The following is a 25,841-nucleotide window of genomic DNA, read 5'->3' on the forward strand; positions in this document are numbered from 1 at the left end:
CCCTTCTACAATGCCCCTACTCCAAAGCCCCTACTCCAAAGCCCCTACTCCAAAGCCCCTACTCCAATGCCCCTACTCCAATGCCCCTACTCCAATGCCCCTACTCCAATGCCCCTACTCCAATGCCCCTTCTACAATGCCCCTTCTACAATGCCCCTACTCCAACGCCCCTACTCCAACGCCCCTACTCCAACGCCCCTACTCCAACGCCCCTACTCCAACGCCCCTACTCCAACGCCCCTACTCCAACGCCCCTACTCCAACGCCCCTTCTACAATGCCCCTACTCCAATGCCCCTACTCCAATGCCCCTACTCCAATGCCCCTACTCCAATGCCCCTACTCCAATGCCCCTACTCCAATGCCCCTACTCCAACGCCCCTTCTCCAATGCCCCTACTCCAATGCCCCTACTCCAATGCCCCTACTCCAATGCCCCTACTCCAACGCCCCTTCTACAATGCCCCTACTCCAATGCCCCTACTCCAATGCCCCTACTCCAATGCCCCTTCTACAATGCCCCTACTCCAACGCCCCTTCTACAATGCCCCTACTCCAATGCCCCTTCTACAATGCCCCTACTCCAATGCCCCTACTCCAATGCCCCTACTCCAATGCCCCTACTCCAATGCCCCTACTCCAATGCCCCTTCTACAATGCCCCTACTCCAATGCCCCTTCTACAATGCCCCTACTCCAATGCCCCTACTCCAATGCCCCTACTCCAATGCCCCTTCTCCAATGCCCCTTCTACAATGCCCCTACTCCAATGCCCCTTCTACAATGCCCCTACTCCAACGCCCCTTCTACAATGCCCCTACTCCAATGCCCCTTCTACAATGCCCCTACTCCAATGCCCCTACTCCAATGCCCCTACTCCAATGCCCCTACTCCAATGCCCCTACTCCAATGCCCCTACTCCAATGCCCCTACTCCAATGCCCCTACTCCAATGCCCCTACTCCAATGCCCCTTCTCCAATGCCCCTACTCCAACGCCCCTACTCCAATGCCCCTTCTACAATGCCCCTACTCCAATGCCCCTACTCCAATGCCCCTTCTCCAATGCCCCTTCTACAATGCCCCTACTCCAATGCCCCTTCTACAATGCCCCTACTCCAACGCCCCTTCTACAATGCCCCTACTCCAATGCCCCTTCTACAATGCCCCTACTCCAATGCCCCTACTCCAATGCCCCTACTCCAATGCCCCTACTCCAATGCCCCTTCTACAATGCCCCTACTCCAATGCCCCTACTCCAATGCCCCTACTCCAATGCCCCTACTCCAATGCCCCTACTCCAATGCCCCTACTCCAATGCCCCTTCTCCAATGCCCCTACTCCAACGCCCCTACTCCAACGCCCCTTCTACAATGCCCCTACTCCAATGCCCCTACTCCAATGCCCCTACTCCAATGCCCCTACTCCAATGCCCATTCTACCATGCCCATTCTACCATGCCCATTCTACCATGCCCCTACTCCAATGCCCCTACTCCAATGCCCCTACTCCAATGCCCCTACTCCAATGCCCCTACTCCAATGCCCCTTCTACAATGCCCCTTCTACAATGCCCCTTCTACAATGCCCCTACTCCAATGCCCCTACTCCAATGCCCCTACTCCAATGCCCCTACTCCAATGCCCCTACTCCAATGCCCTTACTCCAATGCCCCTTCTACAATGCCCCTTCTACAATGCCCCTACTCCAACGCCCCTTCTACAACGCCCCTTCTCCAATGCCCCTTCTACAATGCCCCTACTCCAACGCCCCTTCTACAATGCCCCTACTCCAATGCCCCTTCTACAATGCCCCTACTCCAATGCCCCTACTCCAATGCCCCTACTCCAATGCCCCTTCTCCAATGCCCCTTCTCCAATGCCCCTACTCCAATGCCCCTACTCCAATGCCCCTACTCCAATGCCCCTACTCCAATGCCCCTACTCCAATGCCCCTACTCCAATGCCCCTACTCCAATGCCCATTCTACCATGCCCCTACTCCAATGCCCCTACTCCAATGCCCCTACTCCAATGCCCCTACTCCAATGCCCCTACTCCAATGCCCCTTCTACAATGCCCCTTCTACCATGCCCCTTCTACCATGCCCCTTCTACCATGCCCCTTCTACCATGCCCCTTCTACCATGCCCCTACCCCAATGCCCATTCTACCATGCCCCTACTCCAATGCCCCTACTCCAATGCCCCTACTCCAATGCCCCTACTCCAATGCCCCTACTCCAATGCCCCTTCTACAATGCCCCTACTCCAATGCCCCTACTCCAACGCCCCTTCTACAACGCCCCTACTCCAATGCCCCTTCTACAATGCCCCTACTCCAACGCCCCTTCTACAATGCCCCTACTCCAATGCCCCTTCTACAATGCCCCTACTCCAATGCCCCTACTCCAATGCCCCTACTCCAATGCCCCTACTCCAATGCCCCTACTCCAACGCCCCTTCTCCAACGCCCCTTCTCCAACGCCCCTACTCCAACGCCCCTACTCCAACGCCCCTACTCCAATGCCCCTTCTACAATGCCCCTTCTACAATGCCCCTTCTACAATGCCCCTTCTACAATGCCCCTTCTACAATGCCCCTTCTACAATGCCCCTTCTACAATGCCCCTACTCCAATGCCCCTACTCCAATGCCCCTACTCCAATGCCCCTTCTACAATGCCCCTTCTACAATGCCCCTACTCCAATGCCCCTACTCCAATGCCCCTACTCCAATGCCCCTACTCCAATGCCCATTCTACCATGCCCCTACTCCAATGCCCCGACTCCAATGCCCCGACTCCAATGCCCCGACTCCAATGCCCCGACTCCAATGCCCATTCTACCATGCCATTACTACAATGCCCCTTCTACAATGCCCCTACTCCAATGCCCCTACTCCAATGCCCCTACTCCAATGCCCCTACTCCAATGCCCCTACTCCAATGCCCATTCTACCATGCCATTACCACAATGCCCCTTCTACAATGCCCCTACTCCAATGCCCATTCTACTATGCCATTACTACAATGCCCCTTCTACAATGCCCCTACTCCAATGCCCATTCTACCATGCCATTACTACAATGCCCCTTCTACAATGCCCCTACTCCAATACCCCTACTCCAATGCCCATTCTACCATGCCATTACTACAATGACCCTTCTACAATGCCCCTACTCCAATACCCCTACTCCAATGCCCATTCTACCATGCCATTACCACAATGCCCCTTCTACAATGCCCCTACTCCAATGCCCATTCTACCATGCCATTACTACAATGCCCCTTCTACAATGCCCCTACTCCAATGCCCATTCTACCATGCCATTACCACAATGCCCCTTCTACAATGCCCCTACTCCAATGCCCATTCTACCATGCCATTACTACAATGCCCCTTCTCCAATGCCCATTCTACCATGCCATTACTACAATGCCCCTTCTACAATGCCCCGACTCCAATGCCCCGACTCCAATGCCCCGACTCCAATGCCCCGACTCCAATGCCCATTCTACCATGCCATTACTACAATGCCCCTTCTACAATGCCCCTACTCCAATGCCCCTACTCCAATGCCCCTACTCCAATGCCCCTACTCCAATGCCCCTACTCCAATGCCCCTACTCCAATGCCCATTCTACCATGCCATTACCACAATGCCCCTTCTACAATGCCCCTACTCCAATGCCCATTCTACCATGCCATTACTACAATGCCCCTTCTACAATGCCCCTACTCCAATGCCCATTCTACCATGCCATTACTACAATGCCCCTTCTACAATGCCCCTACTCCAATGCCCATTCTACCATGCCATTACTACAATGCCCCTTCTACAATGCCCCTTCTACAATGCCCCTACTCCAATGCCCATTCTACCACGCCATTACTACAATGCCCCTTCTACAATGCCCCTACTCCAATGCCCCTTCTACAATGCCCCTACTCCAATGCCCATTCTACCATGCCATTACTACAATGCCCCTACTCCAATGCCCCTTCTACAATGCCCCTTCTACAATGCCCCTACTCCAATGCCCCTACTCCAATGCCCCTACTCCAATGCCCCTACTCCAATGCCCCTACTCCAATGCCCCTACTCCAATGCCCCTACTCCAATGCCCATTCTACCATGCCATTACTACAATGCCCCTTCTACAATGCCCCTTCTACAATGCCCCTTCTACAATGCCATTACTACAATGCCATTTCTACAATGCCCATTCTACCATGCCATTACTCCAATGCCCCTACTCCAATGCCCATTCTACCATGCCATTACTACAATGCCCCTTCTACAATGCCCCTACTCCAATGCCCCTACTCCAATGCCCCTACTCCAATGCCCCTACTCCAATGCCCCTACTCCAATGCCCCTACTCCAATGCCCCTACTCCAATGCCCATTCTACCATGCCATTACTACAATGTCCCTTCTACAATGCCCCTACTCCAATGCCCATTCTACCATGCCATTACTACAATGCCCCTTCTACAATGCCCCTACTCCAATGCCCATTCTACCACGCCATTACTACAATGCCCCTACTCCAATGCCCATTCTACCACGCCATTACTACAATGCCCCTTCTACAATGCCCCTACTCCAATGCCCATTCTACCATGCCATTACTACAATGCCCCTTCTACAATGCCCCTACTCCAATGCCCCTACTCCAATGCCCATTCTACCATGCCATTACTACAATGTCCCTTCTACAATGCCCCTACTCCAATGCCCATTCTACCATGCCATTACTACAATGTCCCTTCTACAATGCCCCTACTCCAATGCCCATTCTACCATGCCATTACTACAATGCCCCTTCTACAATGCCCCTTCTACAATGCCCCTTCTACAATGCCCATTCTACAATGCCCATTCTACCACGCCATTACTACAATGCCCCTTCTACAATGCCCCTACTCCAATGCCCATTCTACCACGCCATTACTCCAATGCCCCTTCTACAATGCCCCTACTCCAATGCCCATTCTACCATGCCATTACTCCAATGCCCCTACTCCAATGCCCCTACTCCAATGCCCCTACTCCAATGCCCCTACTCCAATGCCCCTACTCCAATGCCCCTACTCCAATGCCCCTACTCCAATGCCCCTACTCCAATGCCCCTTCTACAAGGCACCTACAATGCAACTTCTACAACGCCCCTACTCAGCGCCACGTCTACAGCGCCACGTCTACGACTTCTCAGGGAGAACAGGACAGAACGCTGGGCAGTTGCAGACTTACAGCGTCGAGAGAAGCAGAGAGGGGGGGAGGGGATCGATGGTGAACAAGGTGAGCCGGGAGAGGGCAGAGAGGAGAAACGTCTTATTCAGAACAGGGCAGGAAATACCTGAGGTGGGGGAGCAGGCAAAATAAAGGGGGCAAGGGAAGCAGCAGAGACAGAGCTCGGAACTGGAGTCTAACTTAATCCACCTCTCCTGAAGTCCTCCCGCCCACTTAAATGCTGTCCTCAGAGAATAAAACTCCTTCATCGCTCACGCTCCTTCATCTGTTGCCGTTCTGGAACAGAAAAGGGCACCTTTTCCGTGCGGATGGAGTTTACTGACTTCTCAGTCTCACAGCTCGTTCCACTTCCCCCTTTTACGTTTACTCAGTCGCTGAAGGAGTCGGCGAACACTAGATGGGAGTGTTCCACTCCTGCTGGCCTGGAAATGGGAATCCAGTTGATTCCACCCGAGAGGGGGTTAAGCGTTTCGTCCTTGGGGGGGGGGGCGGGGACGACGCAGGGTTTAAGGAGCCGACGCCCCGGAGGGCTCCAAGGAACGAGATAACGTACCGCTTTCTGTCACCTGGCTGAAGTAGCAGAAAATAGTCTTCAGCTTTTCAGGCAACCTCGGTGATGAGTTTCCAAACAGCCTGTGGAACGGAAAGGACAACGTCGAATCAGAGGCAGAGGAAATTTACTCAATTTCCCACTCGGGAGCAGTCATCCCCGTGTTTCCGGAAATGTCAGGAAGAGTCGTGATCCGGGGAGCAGGCGGGGGGGGTCCGATTTGTTGCCCAGCTGGCTCAGACAGACCACCAGTGTTCCCTGGCAGAGTGCACCGGCCGAAAGTGCTAATGGGGAAGACTCTCCGGCCTTGCGAGCTGTGGGATCCTGCCGGGTTGCCCCGGGCAGAACGTGTCTCACGCAAGATGGTAACCCTCTGGCCGCCCAGCGTTCGCTCAGTCATCCAGCACAGAACCAGGACCTTGTCCATGCCAACCCGTGCATGCCAACCAGGGTTTCCAAGCTAACATTCGTCTCGATTTGCCTGCGTTTGGCTCAGGTCCCGCTGCAGGTTTCCTATCCACGTCCCTGTTCAAACTTTTGTTAAATTTTGTAAGTGTACCTGTCCCTACCACTTCCCCTGGCAGCTCGTTCCATGTACCCTCTATGTGGAAAAAGGTGACCCCTCACATTCCCTTTTATGCCTTCGAGTGTTGCACCCCCCCCCCCCCCCCCCCCGCACCTTGGAGAACAGATCTTTGTTATTCCCCTCATCCACACCCCTCGGATTTTATAAACGTCCGTAAAGTCACTCCGATACTCCAGGGAAAAAAAAATGTCCCAGCCTATGGGTAGCTCAGTGGTTAGCACTGCTGCCTCACAGCACCAGGCACCTGGGTTCGATTCCAGCCTCGGGCGACTGTCTGTGTGGAGTTGGCACATTCTCCCCGTGTGCTCTGGTTTCTTCCCACAGTCCAAAGATGTGCAGGTTAGGGTGGATTGGCCATGCTAAATTACCCATAGTGTTCAGGGATGTGCAGGTTAGGGTGGATTGGCCATGCTAAATTACCCATAGTGCTCAGGGATGTGCAGGTTAGGGTGAATTGGCCATGCTAAATTGTCCCATAGTGCTCAGGGATGTGCAGGTTAGGGTGGATTGGCCGTGCTAAATTGTCCCATAGTGTTCAGGGATGTGCAGGTTAGGGTGGATTGGCCGTGCTAAATTGTCCCATAGTGCTCAGGGATGTGCAGGTTAGGGTGGATTGGCTGTGCTAAATTACCCATAGTGCTCAGGGATGTGCAGGTTAGGGTGGATTGGCTGTGCTAAATTACCCATAGTGCTCAGGGATGTGCAGGTTAGGGTGGATTGTCCATGCTAAATTGTCCCATAGTGCTCAGGGATGTGCGGGTTAGGGTGAATTGACCGTGCTAAATTACCCATAATGCTCCGGGATGTGCAAGTTAGGGTGAATTGGCCATGGGAAATTACCCGTAGTGTTAGGTGCATTAGTCAGAGGGGAATGGGTCTGGGCGGGTTACTCTTCGGAGGGTCGGTGTGGGCTGAAGGGCCGTGTCCACACCGTAGGGAATCTAATCTAAATCTATACGTCCTCTCTTTTTAACTCAAACCCTCTAGTTCCTGTACATCCCTGTATAACTTTTCTGGACCCTCTCCAGTTTAGTAACCTCGTTCCTGTAGCAGGGTTGGCCAGAACTGGACACAGTATTGCGAACGAGGCCTCACCAACGTCTTTCACATGACGTCCCGGCTCCCACACTCAAAGGTGTGACCGATGGTTCTTCACCATCCTGTCTCAGCCTGGGTTTCGTTGTTCGGGAGCTCTGGGGTGGACTCTTGAACCCCGCATCCCCCAGGCATGGGAAGGGCAGCACGGACTGACAGCACCCACGTGTCCGCACCCCCCCCCCCCCCCCCATCTCACTGACCTGCTGAAGTTGATGCCCGGGAACGTGCTGTACTCCGAGTTGGGCTGCGTGCTGTTGCGATGGGGAAAGGTGCAGAAGAAAGCGTTCGCCAGGAGGCAGGAGATTTGCTCCTGGGACATGCTGACAGCCTGGGGAGTTCCTCGCCGCAGGAGCGGGATGGGCTGCAATGAGAGTGGAAGAAATAAACATCGCCCCTAGATCCAGCTCACTGCAGGAAGGGCAGCAGGAAGACCGATCACGGCTGATCGCTCAACTCTGGGCAATGCCATCCCATCAATCCCCACTTACCCACCTCCATGTCCAAACACCTGTCTTCCATATTCTCCAATGCTAAACGTTCGGAATAATTGGCAGCATTCGATGCTGTTTTCTCTTGTGTGGCACGGTGGCTCAGTGGTTAGCCCTGCTGCCTCACAGCGCTAGGGACCCAGGTTCGATTCCTGTCTCAGGCGACTGTCTGTGTGAAGTTTGCATATTCTCCCTGTGTCTGCGTGGGTTTCCTCCCACAGTCCAAAGATGTGCAGATTAGGGTGGATTGGCCATGCTAAATTACCCATAGTGCTCAGGGATGCGCAGGTTAGGGTGGATTGGCCATGCTAAATTACCCATAGTGCTCAGGGATGTGCAAGTTAGGGTGGATTGGCCATGCTAAATTACCCATAGTGCTCTGGGATGTGCGGGTTAGGGTGGATTGGCCATGGGAAATTGCCTACAGTGTCAGGTGCATTAGTTAGAGATAAATATAGGGAATGGTTACTCTTCGGAGGGTCGGTGTGGACTTGTTGGGCCGAAGGGCCTGTTTCCACACTGTAGGGAATCTAACCAAGGACCAGAGGGCATCATCTCGGGGGTAATTTAGGACAGAGTTGAGGAGGGACGTGCTCCCTCAGAGGGTTAGAGAATCTGTGGAATTTTTTTACCATGGAATTATCGAGGCCGGGTCATTAAGAACATTCAAGGTGGGGACAGATTTTTCAGCAAGGAAGGAACCAAGGCTTAATGGGGGAAGGGAAAGGAAGTGGAATTGATTATCCTATCAGGAGCGGATGGGCTGAATGGCCGGCTGTTTTATTCATTTGTGGGAATGTGGGCGCCGCTAGCTAGGTCAGCACTTGTCCCACACCCACCAGCATTTTCCTGCTCCTCGGATGCTGTCTGACCTGCTGGACTTTTCCAGCACTCCTCTATAACCTTGACTCATCCACCATCAAGGCTGGATGGGGCAGGACTGCAGAGCTTAGATCTGACCTCCGTTCCCCCCCGCCGATACATGCGGATACAATTCGCTCCAAGCGGGAGCGTGTTCCGCATCCTGGGATAAAGCGAGGACCGCAGCCACCCAAGAGGCAGGATCACAACGTTGTTGGGGGGGGGGGGGGGGGGGGGGGGGGGGAGCAGGAGAGTCGACGGTTTGAGCAGAAGCTCTTCATCGGGAACGTGGCACATGCTGCCCCCCCCCCCCTCCGCCCTCCGGGGAATGGCGTTCCATCTGCAATTCCCGTTGGGATTTCTCAGGGGACTCTGGTTCTGCTCTTCCCCAACACGAGGAAAGAGTCCCCACTGTAGCCACACCATCGAAAACCTGTCAGGATTTTGAACACCTCTATTTTCAGGATCGAAGGGTCCCAGTCTCCCAATCCTTTCCTGATTCGTGGGCGGCACGGTGGCTCAGTGGTTAGCACGGCTGCCTCACAGCCCCAGAGACCCCGGGTTCAATTCCCGCCTCAGGCGTGTGGAGCTAAATTGCCGGTAGTGTTAGGTGAAGGGGTAAATGGAGGGGAATGGGTCTGGGTGGGTTGCTCTTCGGAGGGTCGGTGTGGACTGGTTGGGCCGAAGGGCCTGTTTCCTCACTGTAAGTAATCTAATTTAATCTAAAAATATCTGTATGCACACATTTCTGAGATTATCCTTCCAAATCTCTGTGCACCCCCCCCCTCCTCCTCCAGCGGCTCTCAATTCCTTTTGGCTTAAGCCAACCAGACATGCAGACAGTATCTGAGCATGGCCTGAGAAAGGTTTAAAAGGAGGGTTAATACGGAGTTCCCCTCCTTTCCAATCTTGCCGACGGCTTCCACTAACCTTGGAGCACAGCTCTGGCAACTTCAGGGCCAGTTTCGCCATGTCTGGGAGCAGACGCCTCAGGGTACACTCTCGTTCTGCACCGTGCATCTAGAAGGAAGCGAGAAGAGTCGTCAAGAGGCCGCGTTCGGGGAGCGTGGAAGTTGCCACAGTGCAGCGACCGGCCACTTCTGGCAAACGTCGGGATCGTTCCTGTTTTTTTTGCCACATTCTGAGGCAGCGCGTTCCGGGCTCTAATCCGCACACTGCGTCAAAGATAAACCCCTCTCCTCAGGCCCCTCATTGCGTCTTTCAAACTCTATCCCTGACCGAATCCCGACAAACTCCTTATAAAACTCACCCGGAAGACCATCAGGGCCAGGCGCTTTCCCACTCTGAAGTTGCCTAGCAGCCTCCTGTATTTACTGAACGGTCAGGGGGGCATTAAGGAGAGAGGCCTGTTCCAAGGTTAACCCTGGGAGGTCCAGGTTCTTAAAAAAGGCCTCCATTTTAGTCCTCCTGCCCTCGCAACCTTCAGACCGATACAATTCAGAGTAAAAGCTCTGAAAAGCCTCATTAATCTTTTTAGCATCGTACGTCAGGACCCCCAGCACTGTCTCTGACTGCAGGAATGGATTGGGGAGCACGCTTTTTCCTAGTCAGGTACGCTAAATACTTCCCTGGCCTATCCCCATACTCGAACAGCCTTTGTCGAGCAAAAGCAAGCTCTTTCTTTGCGGTTTGCGTCAGTATTGAATTCGAGGCAGCCCGGGAGGGGGGGGGGCCGTGATCCGTGGTAGCTTAGTCACCGAAGGCCGCCACAAAATGTGCCACCTCGGCGGCTTTCAACCGCGTCTCAAGTAGACGCTGCTGTCATTTCCGGCTAGCCAAATCCCCTGGCAAAGGCCTTAGCAGTCTCCCATAACATAGACGGACTACTAGCTGTACCTGAGGTGATAGTCAAGAATTCCTGAAACCCCTTCAAAAAGCATTCCACAAATTTGGAATCCTTAAGGAGAAAAGGGTCCAAACGCCAGTGCCGCAAACCTCGCCCCTCGCTCTCGGCCTTTTCTTGCAAATCGACCGCCGCGTGATCAGAGATGGCTAGATTCCCAATTTTAACAACCCATAATCGAATCCAGAAGGGCCGAGGGAGCCAGAAAGAGGTCAATCCTTGTGTGACATTTATGTGGGCTTGAAACAAAGGTGAGGTCCCTGCCGATAGGATGGAGACATCTCCACATATCCACCAGCCCCAACTCCTCACATAAGAGATAGTGAGGGCCCACTAGGCATCCTGTTCACTGTTGGATCCAAAAGACAATTAAAATCCCCCCCTATAATAATGTGCTGTGTTCCAAAGGCACTCAGCTTAGAGAAAGCACTAATCAAAAATTTGAGGGGATGCGCCGGAGGACAGTAGACATTTAAAATGCCGTATTCCCCCCCATGTATCAGGGCTTTAAGTATCACAAACCGTCCCTGCTCATCTAATGTGAACAGAAGATTTTTCTAAATAAGTACTGCCACTCCCCTACTTTTAGTAGTAAAGGATGAAAAGAATACCCTGTCATAACCCTCCCTTCAGGTGTTCCCCATCATCCTGCAACAGAGCAATATCAACCCTTTCCCTCTTAAGGCTAGAAAGCACTTTTTACCTTTTAACAGGCGAATGACTTCCCTTGATCTTCCAGGTGCACCATTTAATAAGACACTTAGCCATATCCCCTTTCAGAGACCCTTGAACCCCTGGGAGGGGGAACCCTGCTTACAAAGCGCTGAACACAAACAAATACTCATGGAGTCGAAGAATTATACATACGTAAACTACTCTATCATAACTAGAAACAACTATCACTACCAAAGAAACCTAACTATAAAACCTTGAATGGAAGACTCCTCGCCCTACCCATCCCCTCCTTCACAGCTCCTTCAAACCCGGACTGTGCCCCAGCCTTAGGCCAGACAAAAAAAAAACCAAGGAGATGATCCTTAAATCAACGGGAAAAAAAGACAAAGTCAGGATCAGCACTCCACCCATCCCTGGCTCCATGTCACCCCTACTTGTGACTAATAGAGAGGTAGAGCAAGCAAAAGGGGGGGAAAGACAAGAAAGAACACCCACAAGATTTCCCATCGGAAGATCCAGTTATTCAAAAAAAAAGGAACAACTTATTCCAAGTAGTTTTTTTTCCCTCTTTCCAAAAAAGAAATTATTAAGGAGAAAGAAAGGAATAATAAAAAGGGAAGGGAAAACATGGGGAAAGAAGGAAAAGAGAACAAACATTAACCATATTCTTTAGGCCAGTTCGTCTATTTTAAAGTGTTTACAAAGTGTTCAGCTTTATCCACCGAGTCAAATGTATAAACTGAGTCCTTGTGGCTGAAATGGAGCACTGTGAGGTATCTCATGGAATACTGGATGTCCAGGTTCCTCAGCCTCTTTTTAACTTCAGCGAGGGACTTCCTCTTTCGAATTAAAGCTGCAGAGAAATCCTGGAAAAAACAGGATTGTTGACCCCTTGTACAGCAGCGCCTGCGGATCTTTCCCCAGGGATCTGGAAGCTTCTATGACTTTTCGCTTGTCCTTATATGAGTGGAGGTGCACTAGGACCGTGCGGGGACTGTAACCCGATACGCCCTTTCAATCTGCAGCCTGCTGGACTCCACGTGAAGGCCTGAAAATGTCGCTAGCAAAGAAGCTGACTGGCTGCTCACCTTCCTCACCTTCAGGGAGCCCGACAATTGGGAGATTCGTCCTCCGCCCTCGATTTTCCAGGTCGTCTCGCTAGGCCCGCACCTCTCGCTCCAGCGGCTGGATCCGACTGGATGAGGACTCCATCGCAGCTTCCGTGACCTTGGTTCGACCCTCCCCCTCCTCCAGCCTGTCCCCGAGGCCCTGGGTCTCCCGCTCGTACCCCTGTGGCATGGAACGCGATGGGTTGGCCCTGGGCACGAATCTCCCCACGGAGCTCCTCAATCGCAGCCCCAACCTTCAAGGGAAGTCTCTCCATCGCCGCAGCCAATCCCTGAGAGTCTGTCAGGTCCCCCGGGAAGTTCGAGAGGCTGCTGTTGCTGCCGTTTCTGGTGTGGTAGGTGCTGCGGGGGGAATGTCCTCCCTGCTTGCTGTTCGCTCGCTCCTTTTCCCTTTGGCTTTCCTTCCCAAATATTAACAAATATGTAAGGTTTCAAAACTAATAATTCCACCACGTAAGTTGGCCAGGGACGGCAAAAAAAAAACAAAACACCAGTCGGCTGTGAGGCAGAGCTGTCCCCAAGCAGTTCTGGAGAATCGCCGCCATCTTGCCAAACCCTTAACCACACCTTTGAGGCAAACTTCAAGAAAGTGTGGACCCGAACCCCTCCCCTCGTCGGTCTCTCTGTTGTACCCTTAACTGTCGAGGTCAAGATTGGAGCAGTGCTGGGAAAGCACAGCAGGTCGGGCGGTATCCGAGGAGCAGGAAAATCCAGCCAAAGCCCTTCACCGGGAATTAAGTGTGTGTTTTACTAAAAACGCAACACCTCGCATTTACCCAAATTAAACTCCATCTGCCACTCCTTAGCCCGTTGATCTAACTGATCAAGATCTGTTTGCAATCGTTGGTAACTTTCCCCCTATACCACTAATGTTGATGCAGACTTTACTAACCATGCCTGTTCTCTTATTTAAATCATTGACATAACTGACAGACAAAAGCAGCCTAACCAAAAGGTACTGTGACTAATGTAGCTGTGTGCGTTTCATTAACTGAACTCTCAAAACCAGATCTTCAATGAGTTATCCTCAAGTTGAATTGAATTGAATTGAATTGAATTTATCATCACGTGTACCGAGACACAGTGAAAACTTTGTCTTGTGAGTAATACAGGCAGATCACAGAGTTAAGGAGCATAGATAAGTAAATAATAGGTAAACAGTGGCAAAAACAAAAACACAGGGCCAGGCGAATGTTAAGAGTTTGGGAGTCCATTCAGTGTGCCAGCAAAGGATTTCATTGTTCATTTCCTTTACATGCCCAGAGTTCCAAGAACGTGGAAAAGAGGCCATTCGGCCTGCAAGACCCTCTGAAGAATATCCCACCCAGCCCGACCCTACCCCCATAACCGTGCATTTCCCAAGACTAATCCGCCTGGCCGACTCATCCCTGGACGCTACGGGGCAATTCAGCATGGTCAATCCACCCTAACCTACACATCCCTGAGCACTATGGGTAATTTAGCATGGCCAATCCACCCTAACCTGCACATCCCTGAGCACTATGGGTAATTTAGCATGGCCAATCCACCCTAACCTTCATATCCCTGAGCACTATGGGTAATTTAGCACAGCCAATCCACCCTAACCTGCACATCCCTGAGCACTATGGGTAATTTAGCATGGCCAATCCACCCTAACCTACTCATCCCTGAGCACTATGGGTAATTTAGCACAGCCAATCCACCCTAACCTTCATATCCCTGAGCACTATGGGTAATTTAGCATGGCCAATCCACCCTAACCTACTCATCCCTGAGCACTATGGGTAGTTTAGCACGGCCAATCCACCCCCACCTACTCATCCCTGAGCACTATGGGTAATGTAGCACAGCCAATCCACCCCAACCTGCACAGCTTTGGAGTGCGGGAGGAAACCCACTCAGACACGGGAGAGAATGTGCAGATTCCACACAGACAGTCGCCCGAGCGTGGAATCAAACCCGGCTCCCTGGCGCCGTGAGGCAGCAGTGCTAACCACCGAGCCACCGTTCTCTCCCTGTCGATCTTTCCCTCCCTGCTGCCCCAGGTTTCCAGGCAGTGCATTCCACACCCTAACCACGTGCTGGGTGAAGGAGTTCGGTCTCACGTCCCCCTTGCTTCGTTCGAACATCTCTTCAAATGTCTGCCGCCCTCTCTCATTCTTGTTCCTTTTACCAACAGGGACAGCTTCTCCCTCTCTCCCACCCCCTCCAACCCCCCGATTCTGAAATCCTCTATCGGATCTCCCTCCCCTCTCTGAGGAGAACGCTCCCAACGTCTTCCATCCCTCCTCATCGCTGATGTTTCCCGTCCCCGTTGTTGTAAATCCCTTCTGCGCTCTCTCTCTCTCTCCATTTTCACATCATTCCCATAAGGTGGCGCACACAATACCCCAGGTGAGGGGGTGGGGGGTGGGAGGGGGAGTCGAACAAGTGGCTTGTCTGAGGTAACCATCACCTCTCGTACTCTCCACCCCTACTAATAAAGACAAGGACGTTAGGCACTTTATTAACCACGCTCTCTCCCTCAGTCCTGCCACCTTCAGCGATCCATGCACGTACCCACCACCCCCCCCCCCCCATTCATATTGGCTTTCAATTTTTTTTCCTGACCACCTTCCAGTTCTCTCTGCACCAAACCTCATCCGCCACCTCTCTGCCCACTCCGTCAAACTGGTCACTGTCCTTTTGCAGTTCTGAGAGAGACAGAGAGAGATCAGACAGGTCTGTGCTGGGATTTGAGAGAAAAAAGTTCGACTCACCTGCTGGAAGTACTCATGGAGTCCTGAGAAATTCCAGAGGTGGGCGTATTTTTGATTGTACTCTTTAATAGCGTACTGTAAAACAAACAGGAGAGCACTGAGAACATGAGTATAAGAGGTACAGTTAGTAAGTTTGCAAATGACCCCAAAATCGGAGGTGTAGTGGACAGCAAAGAGGGTTACCTCAGATTACAACAGGATCTGGACCAGATGGGCCAATGGGCTGAGAAGTGGCAGATGGAGTTTAATTCAGATAAATGCGAGGTGCTGCATTTTGGGAAAGCAAATCTTAGCAGGACTTATACACTTAATGGTAAGGTCCTAGGGAGTGTTGCTGAACAAAGAGACCTTGGAGTGCAGGTTCATAGCTCCTTGAAAGTGGAGTCACAGGTAGATAGGATAGTGAAGAAGGCGTTTGGTATGCTTTCATTTATTGGTCAGAGTATTGAGTACAGGGGTTGGGAGGTCATGTTGCGGCTGTACAGGACATTGGTTAGGCCACTGTTGGAATATTGCGTGCAATTCTGGTCTCCCTGCTACAGGAAGGATGTTGTGAAACTTGAAAGGGTTCAGAAAAAATTTACAAGGATGTTGGAGGGTTGGAGGGTTTGAGCTACAGGGAGAGGCTGAATAGGCTGGGGCTGTTTTCCCTGGAGTGTCGGAGGCTGAGGGGTGACCTTATAGAGGTTTATAAAATCATGAGGGGACATGGATAGGGTAAATAGACAAGGTCTTTTCCCTGGGGTCAAGGAGTCCAGAACTAGAGGGGCATAGGTTTAGGGTGAGAGGGGAAAGATATAAAAGAGACCTAAGGGGCAACCTTTTCACACAGAGGGTGGTACGTGTATGGAATGAGCTGCCAGAGGAAGTGGTGAAGGCTGGTACAATTGCAACATTTAAGAGGATGGGTATATGAATAGGAAGGGTTTGGAGGGATATGGGCCGGGTGCTGGCAGGTGGGACTAGATTGGGTTGGGATATCTGGGTCAGCATGGACGGGTCGGACCGAAGGGTCTGTTTCCGTGCTGTCCATCTCTATGACTCTATGGCTGTAAATGGTTCTTGGTGTTTTCTCATCCCCTGGGTCTTCTCTTAATTCTTTCAGGAGATGAGCACATCACTTCCTGAGTCCAGTGTTTACTGTTCCCCGTTTGAGAAGGTGGGGTTGAGCCGCCATCTTGAACCCTGTGTGTTGCAGGGACCCCCCCCTCACACAGAGCCCTCAGGGAGGGAGTCCCAGGATTCTGACCCAGCGACACTGAAGGAACGGCCGATATATTTCCGAGACACGGACGGTGAGGGGCTCGGAGGGAAAATTGGAGGGGGGTTGGTGTTCCCATGTATCTGCTGCCCCTTGTCCTTCTCGATGGAAGTGGCCGTGGGGTTTGGAAGGTGCTGTCTGAGGAGCCTGGGGGAGTTGCTGCAGTGCGTCTTGTAGATGGTACCCACTGCTGTTACTGAGCGTCGGGGGGGGTGTGTGGGGACAATCAAGCTTTACTCTGTATCTAACCCCGTGCTGTCCCCTGTCCTGACAGTGTTTGTTGGGGGACAATGTAGAGAGAGCTTTACTCTGTATCTAACCCTGTGCTGTCCCCTGTCCTGAGAGTATTTGATGGGGACAGTGTAGAGGAAGCTTTACTCTGTATCTAACCCCGTGTTGTCCCTGCCCAGCGTATTTCATGCTTTTATATCTGACCCTATTTTAAAATCAATGCTGTGTGTCTGAAACATATGTTTCCCTAAAGAAAGGGAAGGGCACGGTGGCTCAGTGGTTAGCACCGCTGCCTCACAGCACCAGGGCCCCAGGTTCAATTCCCGCCTCAAGGCGACTGACTGTGTGGAGTTTGCACATTCTCCCAGTGTCTGTGTGGGTTTCCTCCGGGTGCTCCGGTTTCCTCCCACAGTCCAAAGATGTGTAGGTTAGGGTGGATTGGCCATGCTAAATTACCCATAGTGTTCAGGGATGTGTAGGTTAGGGTGGATTGGCCATGCTAAATTACCCATAGTGTTCAGGGATGTGTAGGTTAGGGTGAACTGACCATGTTAAATTGTCCCATAATGCTGGGTGCATTAGTCAGAGGGAATGGGTCTGGGTGGGTTACTCGTTGGAGGGTCGGTGTGGACCTGTTGGGCCGAAGGGCCTATTTCGACACTGTCGGAAATCTAATCTAATCTAAACGTTCCAGGACCGTGAAGAATGAGACAGGAGTTCAAGTGGTATGAGAAGTAAATGGGGAAACTGGAGTTCTGTGGAGAGGTTACAAACTAATCAATGCTATTACCTCCAAATCCTTCGAGGATTCAAACTTGGCCTTGCCCAGAACGCCTTTGACTACATCCCAGCGTTTCACCTCTGTATGATACTGAAAGGCAAGGAAATTCGGATATCCTGTGTAAATTCAACTCATAAACCTGGAAAATCAAATCATGCGCCAACGGTGACCTTTAACCTCTCATCAACTTGTCGAAAAACACCCTATCGGGTTCATTAAGGTCCCAGGAGATCTGCCCTCCTGACCCTAGTCGGGCCTACACAGTGAAGTGGTTGATTCGTGATGGCCATCTGCAATTAGCAAGTGAGCAGCTGGGTTTAAGGTCACTTAGGGAATGGGCAACAAATGCCCCTCTCGCTATTGATGACGGCCTGTCCTTAAAGCAGGAGGCGACAATTTTACGGCCTGCCCTTCGGGTTCTGCCTGGGGCCACGGAGAAGAGTCCGAGAGGCTGGGCTGCAGCTACTGGGCCCCCCCACTTTGGCGCTGATTTGTCCCAATCTTTGGGGGGGGGGGGGGAAATGTCAGTCGAGGCAAGAGTCGGTGAGATCGGTTCACACTGCGGATCGCCCACCGTTCCCTGTTACATTACCGCTCTTGCTCTTGTCTTGGTCTGCACGCTGCGGTTTGAAAAGGGCATTTTCACATGATGAGGACTCCAGACCTCTGCCGCCTTCTGGGTCACAAAAGGAACGAGTCGCCCCATTTCCAGAGCTTCTACCTAGGTGAAAAGTGATGCGCAGGATTACCTGCATTATTCTAAACGATCCTTTCAACAATTCAAATCCAGGTACCTTCACAGAGCCGGGCCCAGCGTCTATTGCCCTGTTCCTCAATCACCAGTGGAGGTGAGCGGCCATCTTGAACCCTGTGTGGTGTAGGGACCCCCCCACACAGCGCCCTCAGGGAGGGAGTCCAGGATTCTGACCCAGCGACACTGAAGGAACGGCCGATATATTTCCGAGTCGGGATGGTGAGGGGCTCGGAGGGGAACTTGCAGGGGGTGGTGTTCCCATGTACCTGCTGCCCCTTGTCCTTCCCGATGGAAGTGGCCCGTGGGGTTTGGAAGGTGCTGTCTGAGGAGCCTGGGGGAGTTGCTGCAGTGTGTCTTGTAGATGGTACCCACTGCTGTTACTGAGCATCGGGGGGGGTGGGGGGGGGGGGGGGGGGGAAGTGGAGGGAATGGGGGGTTTGTGGGTGTGGGGGGCGGCTTTGTCCCTGGATAGTGTCGAGCTTCTCCAGTGTTGTCAGCCCTCCCCCCCCATCCAGGGCAAGTGGGGAGTATTCCCTCACCCCCTCCTGACTTGGGCCTTGTCGATGGTGGGGACAGGCTTTGGGGGGAGTCAGGAGGGGAGTTACTCGCTGCAGGATTCCCAGCGTCTGAGCTGCTCTTGTAGCTGCTGTGTTTATCTGGGGCTGGTCCAGTTCAGTTTCTGGTCAATGGTAACCCCCAGGATGTTGATAGTGGGAGGATTCAGTGACGGTAACACCATTGAACATCAAGGGGGCGATGGTTAGATTCTCTCTTGTTGGAGACTGTAACCCCCAGGATGTTGATAGTAGGGGGGATTCAGTGATGGTAACACCATTGAACGTCAAGGGGGCGATAGTTAGATTCTCTCTTGTTGGAGACTGTAACCCCCAGGATGTTGATAGTGGGGGGATTCAGTGATGGTAACGCCATTGAACGTCAAGGGGGGCGATAGTTAGATTCTCTCTTGTTGGAGACTGTAACCCCCAGGATGTTGATAGTGGTGGGGGGGGATTCAGTGATGGTAACGCCATTGAACGTCAAGGGGGCGATGGTTAGATTCTCTCTTGTTGGAGACTGTAACCCCCAGGATGTTGATAGTGGTGGGGGGGGGATTCAGTGATGGTAACGCCATTGAACGTCAAGGGGGCGATGGTTAGATTCTCTCTTGTTGGAGACGGTAACCCCCAGGATGTTGATAGTGGTGGGGGGGGGGGGGGATTCAGTGATGGTAACGCCATTGAATGTCAAGGGAATGATGGTGAAGATGGTCATTACCGAAGCACTTGCATGGTGTGAAAGTCAAACGCCAATATTTAACCAAACCTGGATATCGTCCAGGTCTTGCTACGTTTGGACAGGAAAGGAGGAGGCCAAGGGACACATATGCATCTAACCCGAGTAGGTGATAGGCATGCGATTGTGTGTCCTCTGTGGAAAACCACTGCCAGCTCCCAGGCTAGCGGGGGCTGAATTCAAATGGTCGATGGTGAAATTTGAATTCAATGTGGTTTGAATCCATCCGTTCACTCACATCCCCTTCGGGAAGTGAATTGGCCACCCTCACCTGGTCTGGCCTACACATGACTCCAGACCCACAACCACTGTGGTTGGCCCCGAGCTCGGCCCCTTGCAATACGGCAACACGTTCCGTCAAAGAAAACAAAATTGTACGATCTCCGTGATCCTCCCAGCGTGCACGATACCCTCCCCCACACTTCTTTCTAGTCGAGTTGTACCTCACCCACCTCGACACAGAAAACGTGGTTATCTGGGGGGCGAAGACCCCCTGGCACCTCCCTGGAGCTCGATGCAGCGTTTGGAAACCGATGCCCGTCACTGGCTGGGCGGTTGTCACAAGAACGGCGCGGCGCTGGGCTCGGGGAAACTGGCGGCCGGCTGTCATTGGCATTCTCTGTGTCTCGGTTTTCGGTTTCCCCCCCTGTTCGTGTTCCTGTCCATGGCCTGTGGTAGGAGGAAGGGGACAACGTGAAATGGACGGTTCCGATTATAAGAGGACGTGCAGGGTGCAAGCGCACTCATTGTCAAAGGAAGTTGGGCAAAAGAGAAAGACCTTCGACCCCATTAATGCCAATTACATGAACACCAACTCGCCACAAAATGACATGACCTGCTCTCACTAGTATCCTCACATACGGATAAGGAAGGGCACCACTTCGACTGGGACAACACCAAACAGAGACACCCGCGAGAATTCCTCAAAGCATGGCATTCCAACCGGAACTCTATCTAAACAAACACTTCGAGTTAGACCCCATCTACCGCCCCCTGAGATAAAGAACAGGAACTGACATCACCGCAGGCATGACATCACCACAGGAAGTGACATCGCCAACCCAAACATATCCATCGAAAGCAGGAACCACCAGCAGTGCTTCGTCTGGTGGCTCACTGAAGATCTTACCAAGTGTGGTGACCAAACCTACATCCAGGGCCTCAACCTAAGCTACAAATCTTCTGAAAACTCACCAGTACCAATTACAAACTGGTTGGAAATTGAGACCAGACATAGGGTATTCAGTACCACAGGCACTCTCCACAGTTTAGCCAATTCAGTTCCCTGTTCCCCGCTTTATCCCTAAGTACTACATCCAACTCCTTCTTGAAAATATTCAAAGTTTTGCCCCCAACCGCTTTCTGCGGCAGAGAATTCTACAGGCTTACAACCCTCTGGGTCCCAATGTTTCTCCTCATCTCAGTCCTCAACAGCCCATACCATAGTCCTTAGACTGTGACCCACTGGACATGCTCAGACTCGAAGGGGGAAATGGGCCGATGAGAGCATGCTCAGAGTCTTGAGGGGGAGAAGGGATAATGTGAGCATGCTCAGAGCAGGTGGGGGGTGGGGTGGTGAAGGGGCAATGTGGGCATGCTCAGAATGTAACAGGAAATGGGGCAATATGAGCATGCTCAGAGCAAGAGGAGCGATGAAGCAATGTGTGCATTCTCAGAGTAGGTAAGGGTGAAGGGGCAATGTAAGCACGCTCAGAGCAGGAGGACAGACGAGTCAATGTGAGCATGCTCAGAATGGTGGGGGAGAAGGGTCAATGTGAGTATGCTCAGAACAGGATGGGGAAGAAGGGTAATGTAATGTGCTCAAGTGTAAGGGGGGAGATGGGACAATGTGAGCATGCTCAGTGTGTTGGGGGAGTTGGGGCAATATGAGCATGCTCAGAGCAGGAGCACCGATGAGGCAATGTGAGCATACTCAGTGTGTAGGGGGAGTTGGGGCAATATGAGCATGCTCAGAGCAGGAGCACAGATGAGGCAATGTGAGCATGCTCAGTGTATTGGGCAGATGGGGGCAATGTGAGAATGCTCAGTGTGTAGGGCAGATGGGGGCAATGTGAGAATGCTCAGTGTGTAGGGGGGGTAGTTGGGGCAATATGAGCATGCTCAGAGCAGGAGCACAGATGAGGCAATGTGAGCATGCTCAATGTATTGGGCAGATGGGGCAATGTGAGCATGCTCAGTGTGTTGGGCAGATGGGGGCAATGTGAGCATGCTCAGTGTGTTGGGCAGATGGGGGCAATGTGAGCATGCTCAGTGTGGATAGGGAGATGGGGCAATATGAGCATGCTCAGTGTGTTGGGCAGATGGGGCAATGTGAGCATGCTCAGTGTGTTGGGCAGATGGGCAATGTGAGCATGCTCAGTGTGTTGGGCAGATGGGGGCAATGTGAGCATGCTCAGTGTGGATAGGGAGATGGGGCAATATGAGCATGCTCAGTGGATGGGGAATAAAGGTGGTGGATTGTGGCAAAAATACTTTTCGCTATATTTTTGCAAATACATGTGACAGTAAAAATCAATAATTCTCTCATTCAATCATCCTTCCTGCATTTATGATGTCTGGTCCCTGCTAGAATTTGATAGGTTTCTATGAGATTCCCCTTCCCAACCTCTCCACACCTACCTTGTTAAATCCTCAAAGAATCTGTTTCAATAAGGGCGCCTCTCATTCTTCGAAATTAGTACAGGCCCCCACCTACTCAACCTCTCAACACAGTCCGTCCATCCCAAGGAGCAGCCGAGTGAACCTTCTCTGGACTGCCTCTGATGGCCGGTCTATCTCTGCTTAGATACGGGGCCCCGAAACCGTTCACAGTATTCCAGCTGGGGTCTGGCCAGTGCCTTGCACAGTTCTAGCAAAACCTCCCTATTTTTATATTCTGTTCCCTTTGTAATAAAGGTCAATGTTCCACTGGCCTTCCCTATTGCGCGCCGAGCTTGGACATGGCGTTTTGTGCTTCATGGAAGAGGATTCCCAAATCCTTCTGCAGTCTTTCACCATTTCACTGAAACATAGGTCAGGAGGGGGTGAGGGAATACTCCCCACTTGCCCTGGATGGGGTGGGGTGGGGTGGGGTGGGGGGGGGGCAGCTCCAACCACACTCGAGAAGCTCAACACCATCCAGGGACAGAGCAGCCCCCGCTCGATTGTCCCCACACCCACAAACCCCCACTCCCTCCACCCCCCGACGCTCAGTAACAGCAGTGGGTACCATCTACAAGACACACTGCAGCAACTCCCCCAGGCTCCTCAGACAGCACCTTCTAAACCCCCACGGTCACTTCTATCGGGAAGGACAAGGGGCAGCAGATACATGGGAACACCACCCCCTGCGAGTTCCCTTCTGAGCCCCTTCACCGTTCCGACATGGCCGTCCCTTCAATGTCGCTGAGTCAGAATCCTGGGACTCCCTCCCTCAGGGCGCTGTGTGGGGGTCCCCCACAGTTCAAGATGGCAGCTTGCCCCCACCTTCTCAAGGGGGCAATAAATCAGTCAATCATACAGTACAATCGAGACCCTTCGGCCTAACAAGTCCTTAACACCAAAAAATGTACTACTAACTACATTAGTTCCACTTTTCCCCACAGCCTTGAATGATCAGAACGATCAAGTGCTCATCCAAGTAATTTTTTTTAAAGGTTGTGAGGTTTCCTGCCTCAACTCCCAAGGGCTCTTGCCCAAAACGTTAGCTCTCCTGCTCCTCGGATGTTGCCCGACCGGCCATGCTTTTCCAGCGCCCACACTCTCGACTCTGATGTCTGCAGCCCTCGCTCTCCACTCCCAGATAGTGTATTCCAGACGCCCTGCTGCCCTCTTGGATGAAACATTTTCCCTCAAATGCCCACTAAACCTCCTGCCTTTCACTCCTTGTGACTGACCGTTTGACTGATGGGAACAGTTCCTTCCTATCCACCCTGCCTATGGCCCTCACAATCCTACACACCTCTATCAGGCCTTGCCGGCCTCCTGTGCTCCAAAGAAAACAGCAGCCTGTTTTTGTAGGCCCCAGAACCTCTCGGCCAGATGGTGGTATGCGGGGTGTGTGCGTGAGCTTATCCAGTCTGCTTCATCACAGCCAGTGACTCCCACAAGGGAATAAAGGGAAAAAAAAAACACGAAGGGCCAAAACATCTGCTTCCCTAACTCTAGCTCTCTTTGTCACTGTTTCCCATCTCCCTCTCTCTCTCTCTCTCTCTCTCCCTCTCCTCCCTTGACATTGATTCCTTGTGGAGTTTTGTATTTACTGTTCACCTGCAATTGGTGTGTGTGTGTGCGTGTGTGCGCACCATTTGCCTCTCCCCGCATACCACCATCTGGCTGAGAGGTTCTGAGGCCTACAAAAACAGGCTGCTGGTTCAACATTGATGCACAGCATCCAACTTCCAAACTAAACAAAACCCTCGATACCACACTTTGCATTCGACCGTTTGGTGAAAGTTGGATCGACTGAGGGAGTTTTTATACATCGGAAAAATGAGGGAGAGACAGACAGACAGGCGGAGAGAGTGAGAGACAGACAGGTGGGGGGTGGGGGGGGGGGTGAAGAGAGAGAGAGAGAGAGAGACAGAGAGAGAGAGAGAGAGAGAGATGCCGGGGTGGGGGGGGGGAGGCGGGGGGGGAGAGAGACAGACAGACAGACAGACACACAGGTAGGGAGGGAGAGAGAGAGAGACTGCTTTGGGAGAGAGAAGGAGACAGGCAGGGAGAGAGAAAGGGAGAGAGACAGACATGCAGGCAGGGAGAAAGAGAGAGAGAGAGAGATAGGAGAGAGAGAGAGAGACAGGAGAGAGAGAGAGCGGGAGAGAGACAGGAGAGAGGGAGAGAGACAGGAGAGAGAGAGAGATAGCAGAGACAGGAGAGAGAGACAGAGACAGGAGAGAGAGAGAGACAGCCATGGGGGTGGGAGGGAGGGGAGGGGGGAAGAGAAAGAGAGAGAGAGAGGGACAGGTGGGGAGAGAAGTTGAGGGGGCGGGGGGAGGAATCAGTCCCGCTCTCTGTTTTGTTGGGGACAAATATTTGGCTTTTAATACAACGCGGAAGGCCTCTGGAGAATGTGTAAAGATCATTTTAACCCCTGACGAGCATTCGGCTGGCCAGGCCGTTTCCCCTTGCGGGAGAATCTCAGACCAGAGGGCGTAATCCCGAGAGTAAGGGGTTGTCCGTTTAAGACAGAGATGAAGGAGGACTTCCTTCCAGTCTGAGGGGAATTAATCTGCGGAGGGGAGGGTGGGGAGGGAGGGAGGGAGGGTGGGGAGGGTGGGGAGGGTGGGGTGGGGAGGGGAGGAGGGCGAGGGGAGGAGGGGGAGGGGAGGGAGAGGGAGGGGAGGGAGAGGGAGGGGGAGGGAGAGGGGAGGAGGGGGAGGGGGAGGAGGGGGAGGGGGAGGGGAGGAGGGGGAGGGGGGAGGGCGATGGGGGGAGGGCAGATGAGGAAACTAGTGAAGGGGACGTCGATGCCATGCGGTTGGGGGGTCCCAGGGCAGAAGGTGAGGCGTCCCACCTCCGGGCGTAGGGTGGGCTAGGATTCGGTGGTGGGTGGAGGAGGAGGAGGAGGAGGCCCAGGACTTGCATGTCCTTGGCGGAGGGGGGGCTGGAGTGGTCAGCCATAGGGCAGTGGGGTTGTTGGTGCGTGTGTGTCCCAGAGATGTTCTCTGAACCACCCCGTGAGTTGCCGTCCTGTCTCCCCGATATAGAGGACACAGTAGACGGGGTCTTTGGAGGTGCAGGACATTCTCTGCCGGACGTGGACCTTGGTGAGGGGGGGTGAGGGGGAGGTGTGGGCGCAGGTTGCCAAGGGAAGGTGCCGGGTGGGTTGCTGGCCGAGGGGGGGGGTGGGTGTGTGGACCTAACGAGGGAGTTGAGGAAATGGGATCTGCAGAATGCCGATAGGGGGTGGGGAGGGAAATATATCTCTGGTGGTGGGGGTCTGACTGTGGCAAATGATGTGATATATCTGGAGGTTCGTGGGTTGGAAGGTGAGGACCGCGGGGGGGGTGGGGGGGGTTCTGTCCGAAACGTCGACTCTCCTGTTCCTCGGACGCTGGCTGACCGGCCGTGCTTTTCCAGCACCCACACTCTCTGACTCTGATCTCCACCATCTGCAGCCCTCACTTCTCTCTCTCCACCCCCCCCCCCCCCCCCCACCCCACCCCACCCCGGCCTTTTGTCAGGTCAGGCGAAGGTACTGGAGACTGACATACTCACCTACAGATCAGAGTCACCTCAAAAACAAAACCAATGCAGTTCCCGGAGACCCACTCTCCCCATGT

General features: G+C 52.9%; 1 protein-coding gene across 1 annotated transcript in view; it reads right to left on the reverse strand.

The window, feature by feature from the left end:
• Window positions 1–25,832, reverse strand: part of pargl (poly (ADP-ribose) glycohydrolase, like) — a 40,456-nt gene extending 14,624 nt beyond the window's left edge. The window contains exons 1-8 of the mRNA XM_072554333.1: window positions 25,777–25,832; window positions 20,010–20,226; window positions 18,103–18,231; window positions 17,520–17,600; window positions 15,238–15,312; window positions 9,761–9,850; window positions 7,682–7,842; window positions 5,801–5,880 (exon numbers count right to left, since the gene is read on the reverse strand). Of these exons, the coding sequence (XP_072410434.1) occupies window positions 5,801–5,880; window positions 7,682–7,842; window positions 9,761–9,850; window positions 15,238–15,312; window positions 17,520–17,600; window positions 18,103–18,216 (601 nt within the window). The 5' untranslated portion in view covers window positions 18,217–18,231; window positions 20,010–20,226; window positions 25,777–25,832. The remainder of the gene's footprint in view (window positions 1–5,800; window positions 5,881–7,681; window positions 7,843–9,760; window positions 9,851–15,237; window positions 15,313–17,519; window positions 17,601–18,102; window positions 18,232–20,009; window positions 20,227–25,776) is intronic.
• Between the last annotated feature and the right edge of the window lie 9 nt (window positions 25,833–25,841).

This window comes from Chiloscyllium punctatum, chromosome 35, assembly GCF_047496795.1.
Source record: "Chiloscyllium punctatum isolate Juve2018m chromosome 35, sChiPun1.3, whole genome shotgun sequence".
In the NCBI taxonomy this organism is placed as follows: Eukaryota; Metazoa; Chordata; class Chondrichthyes; order Orectolobiformes; family Hemiscylliidae; genus Chiloscyllium; species Chiloscyllium punctatum.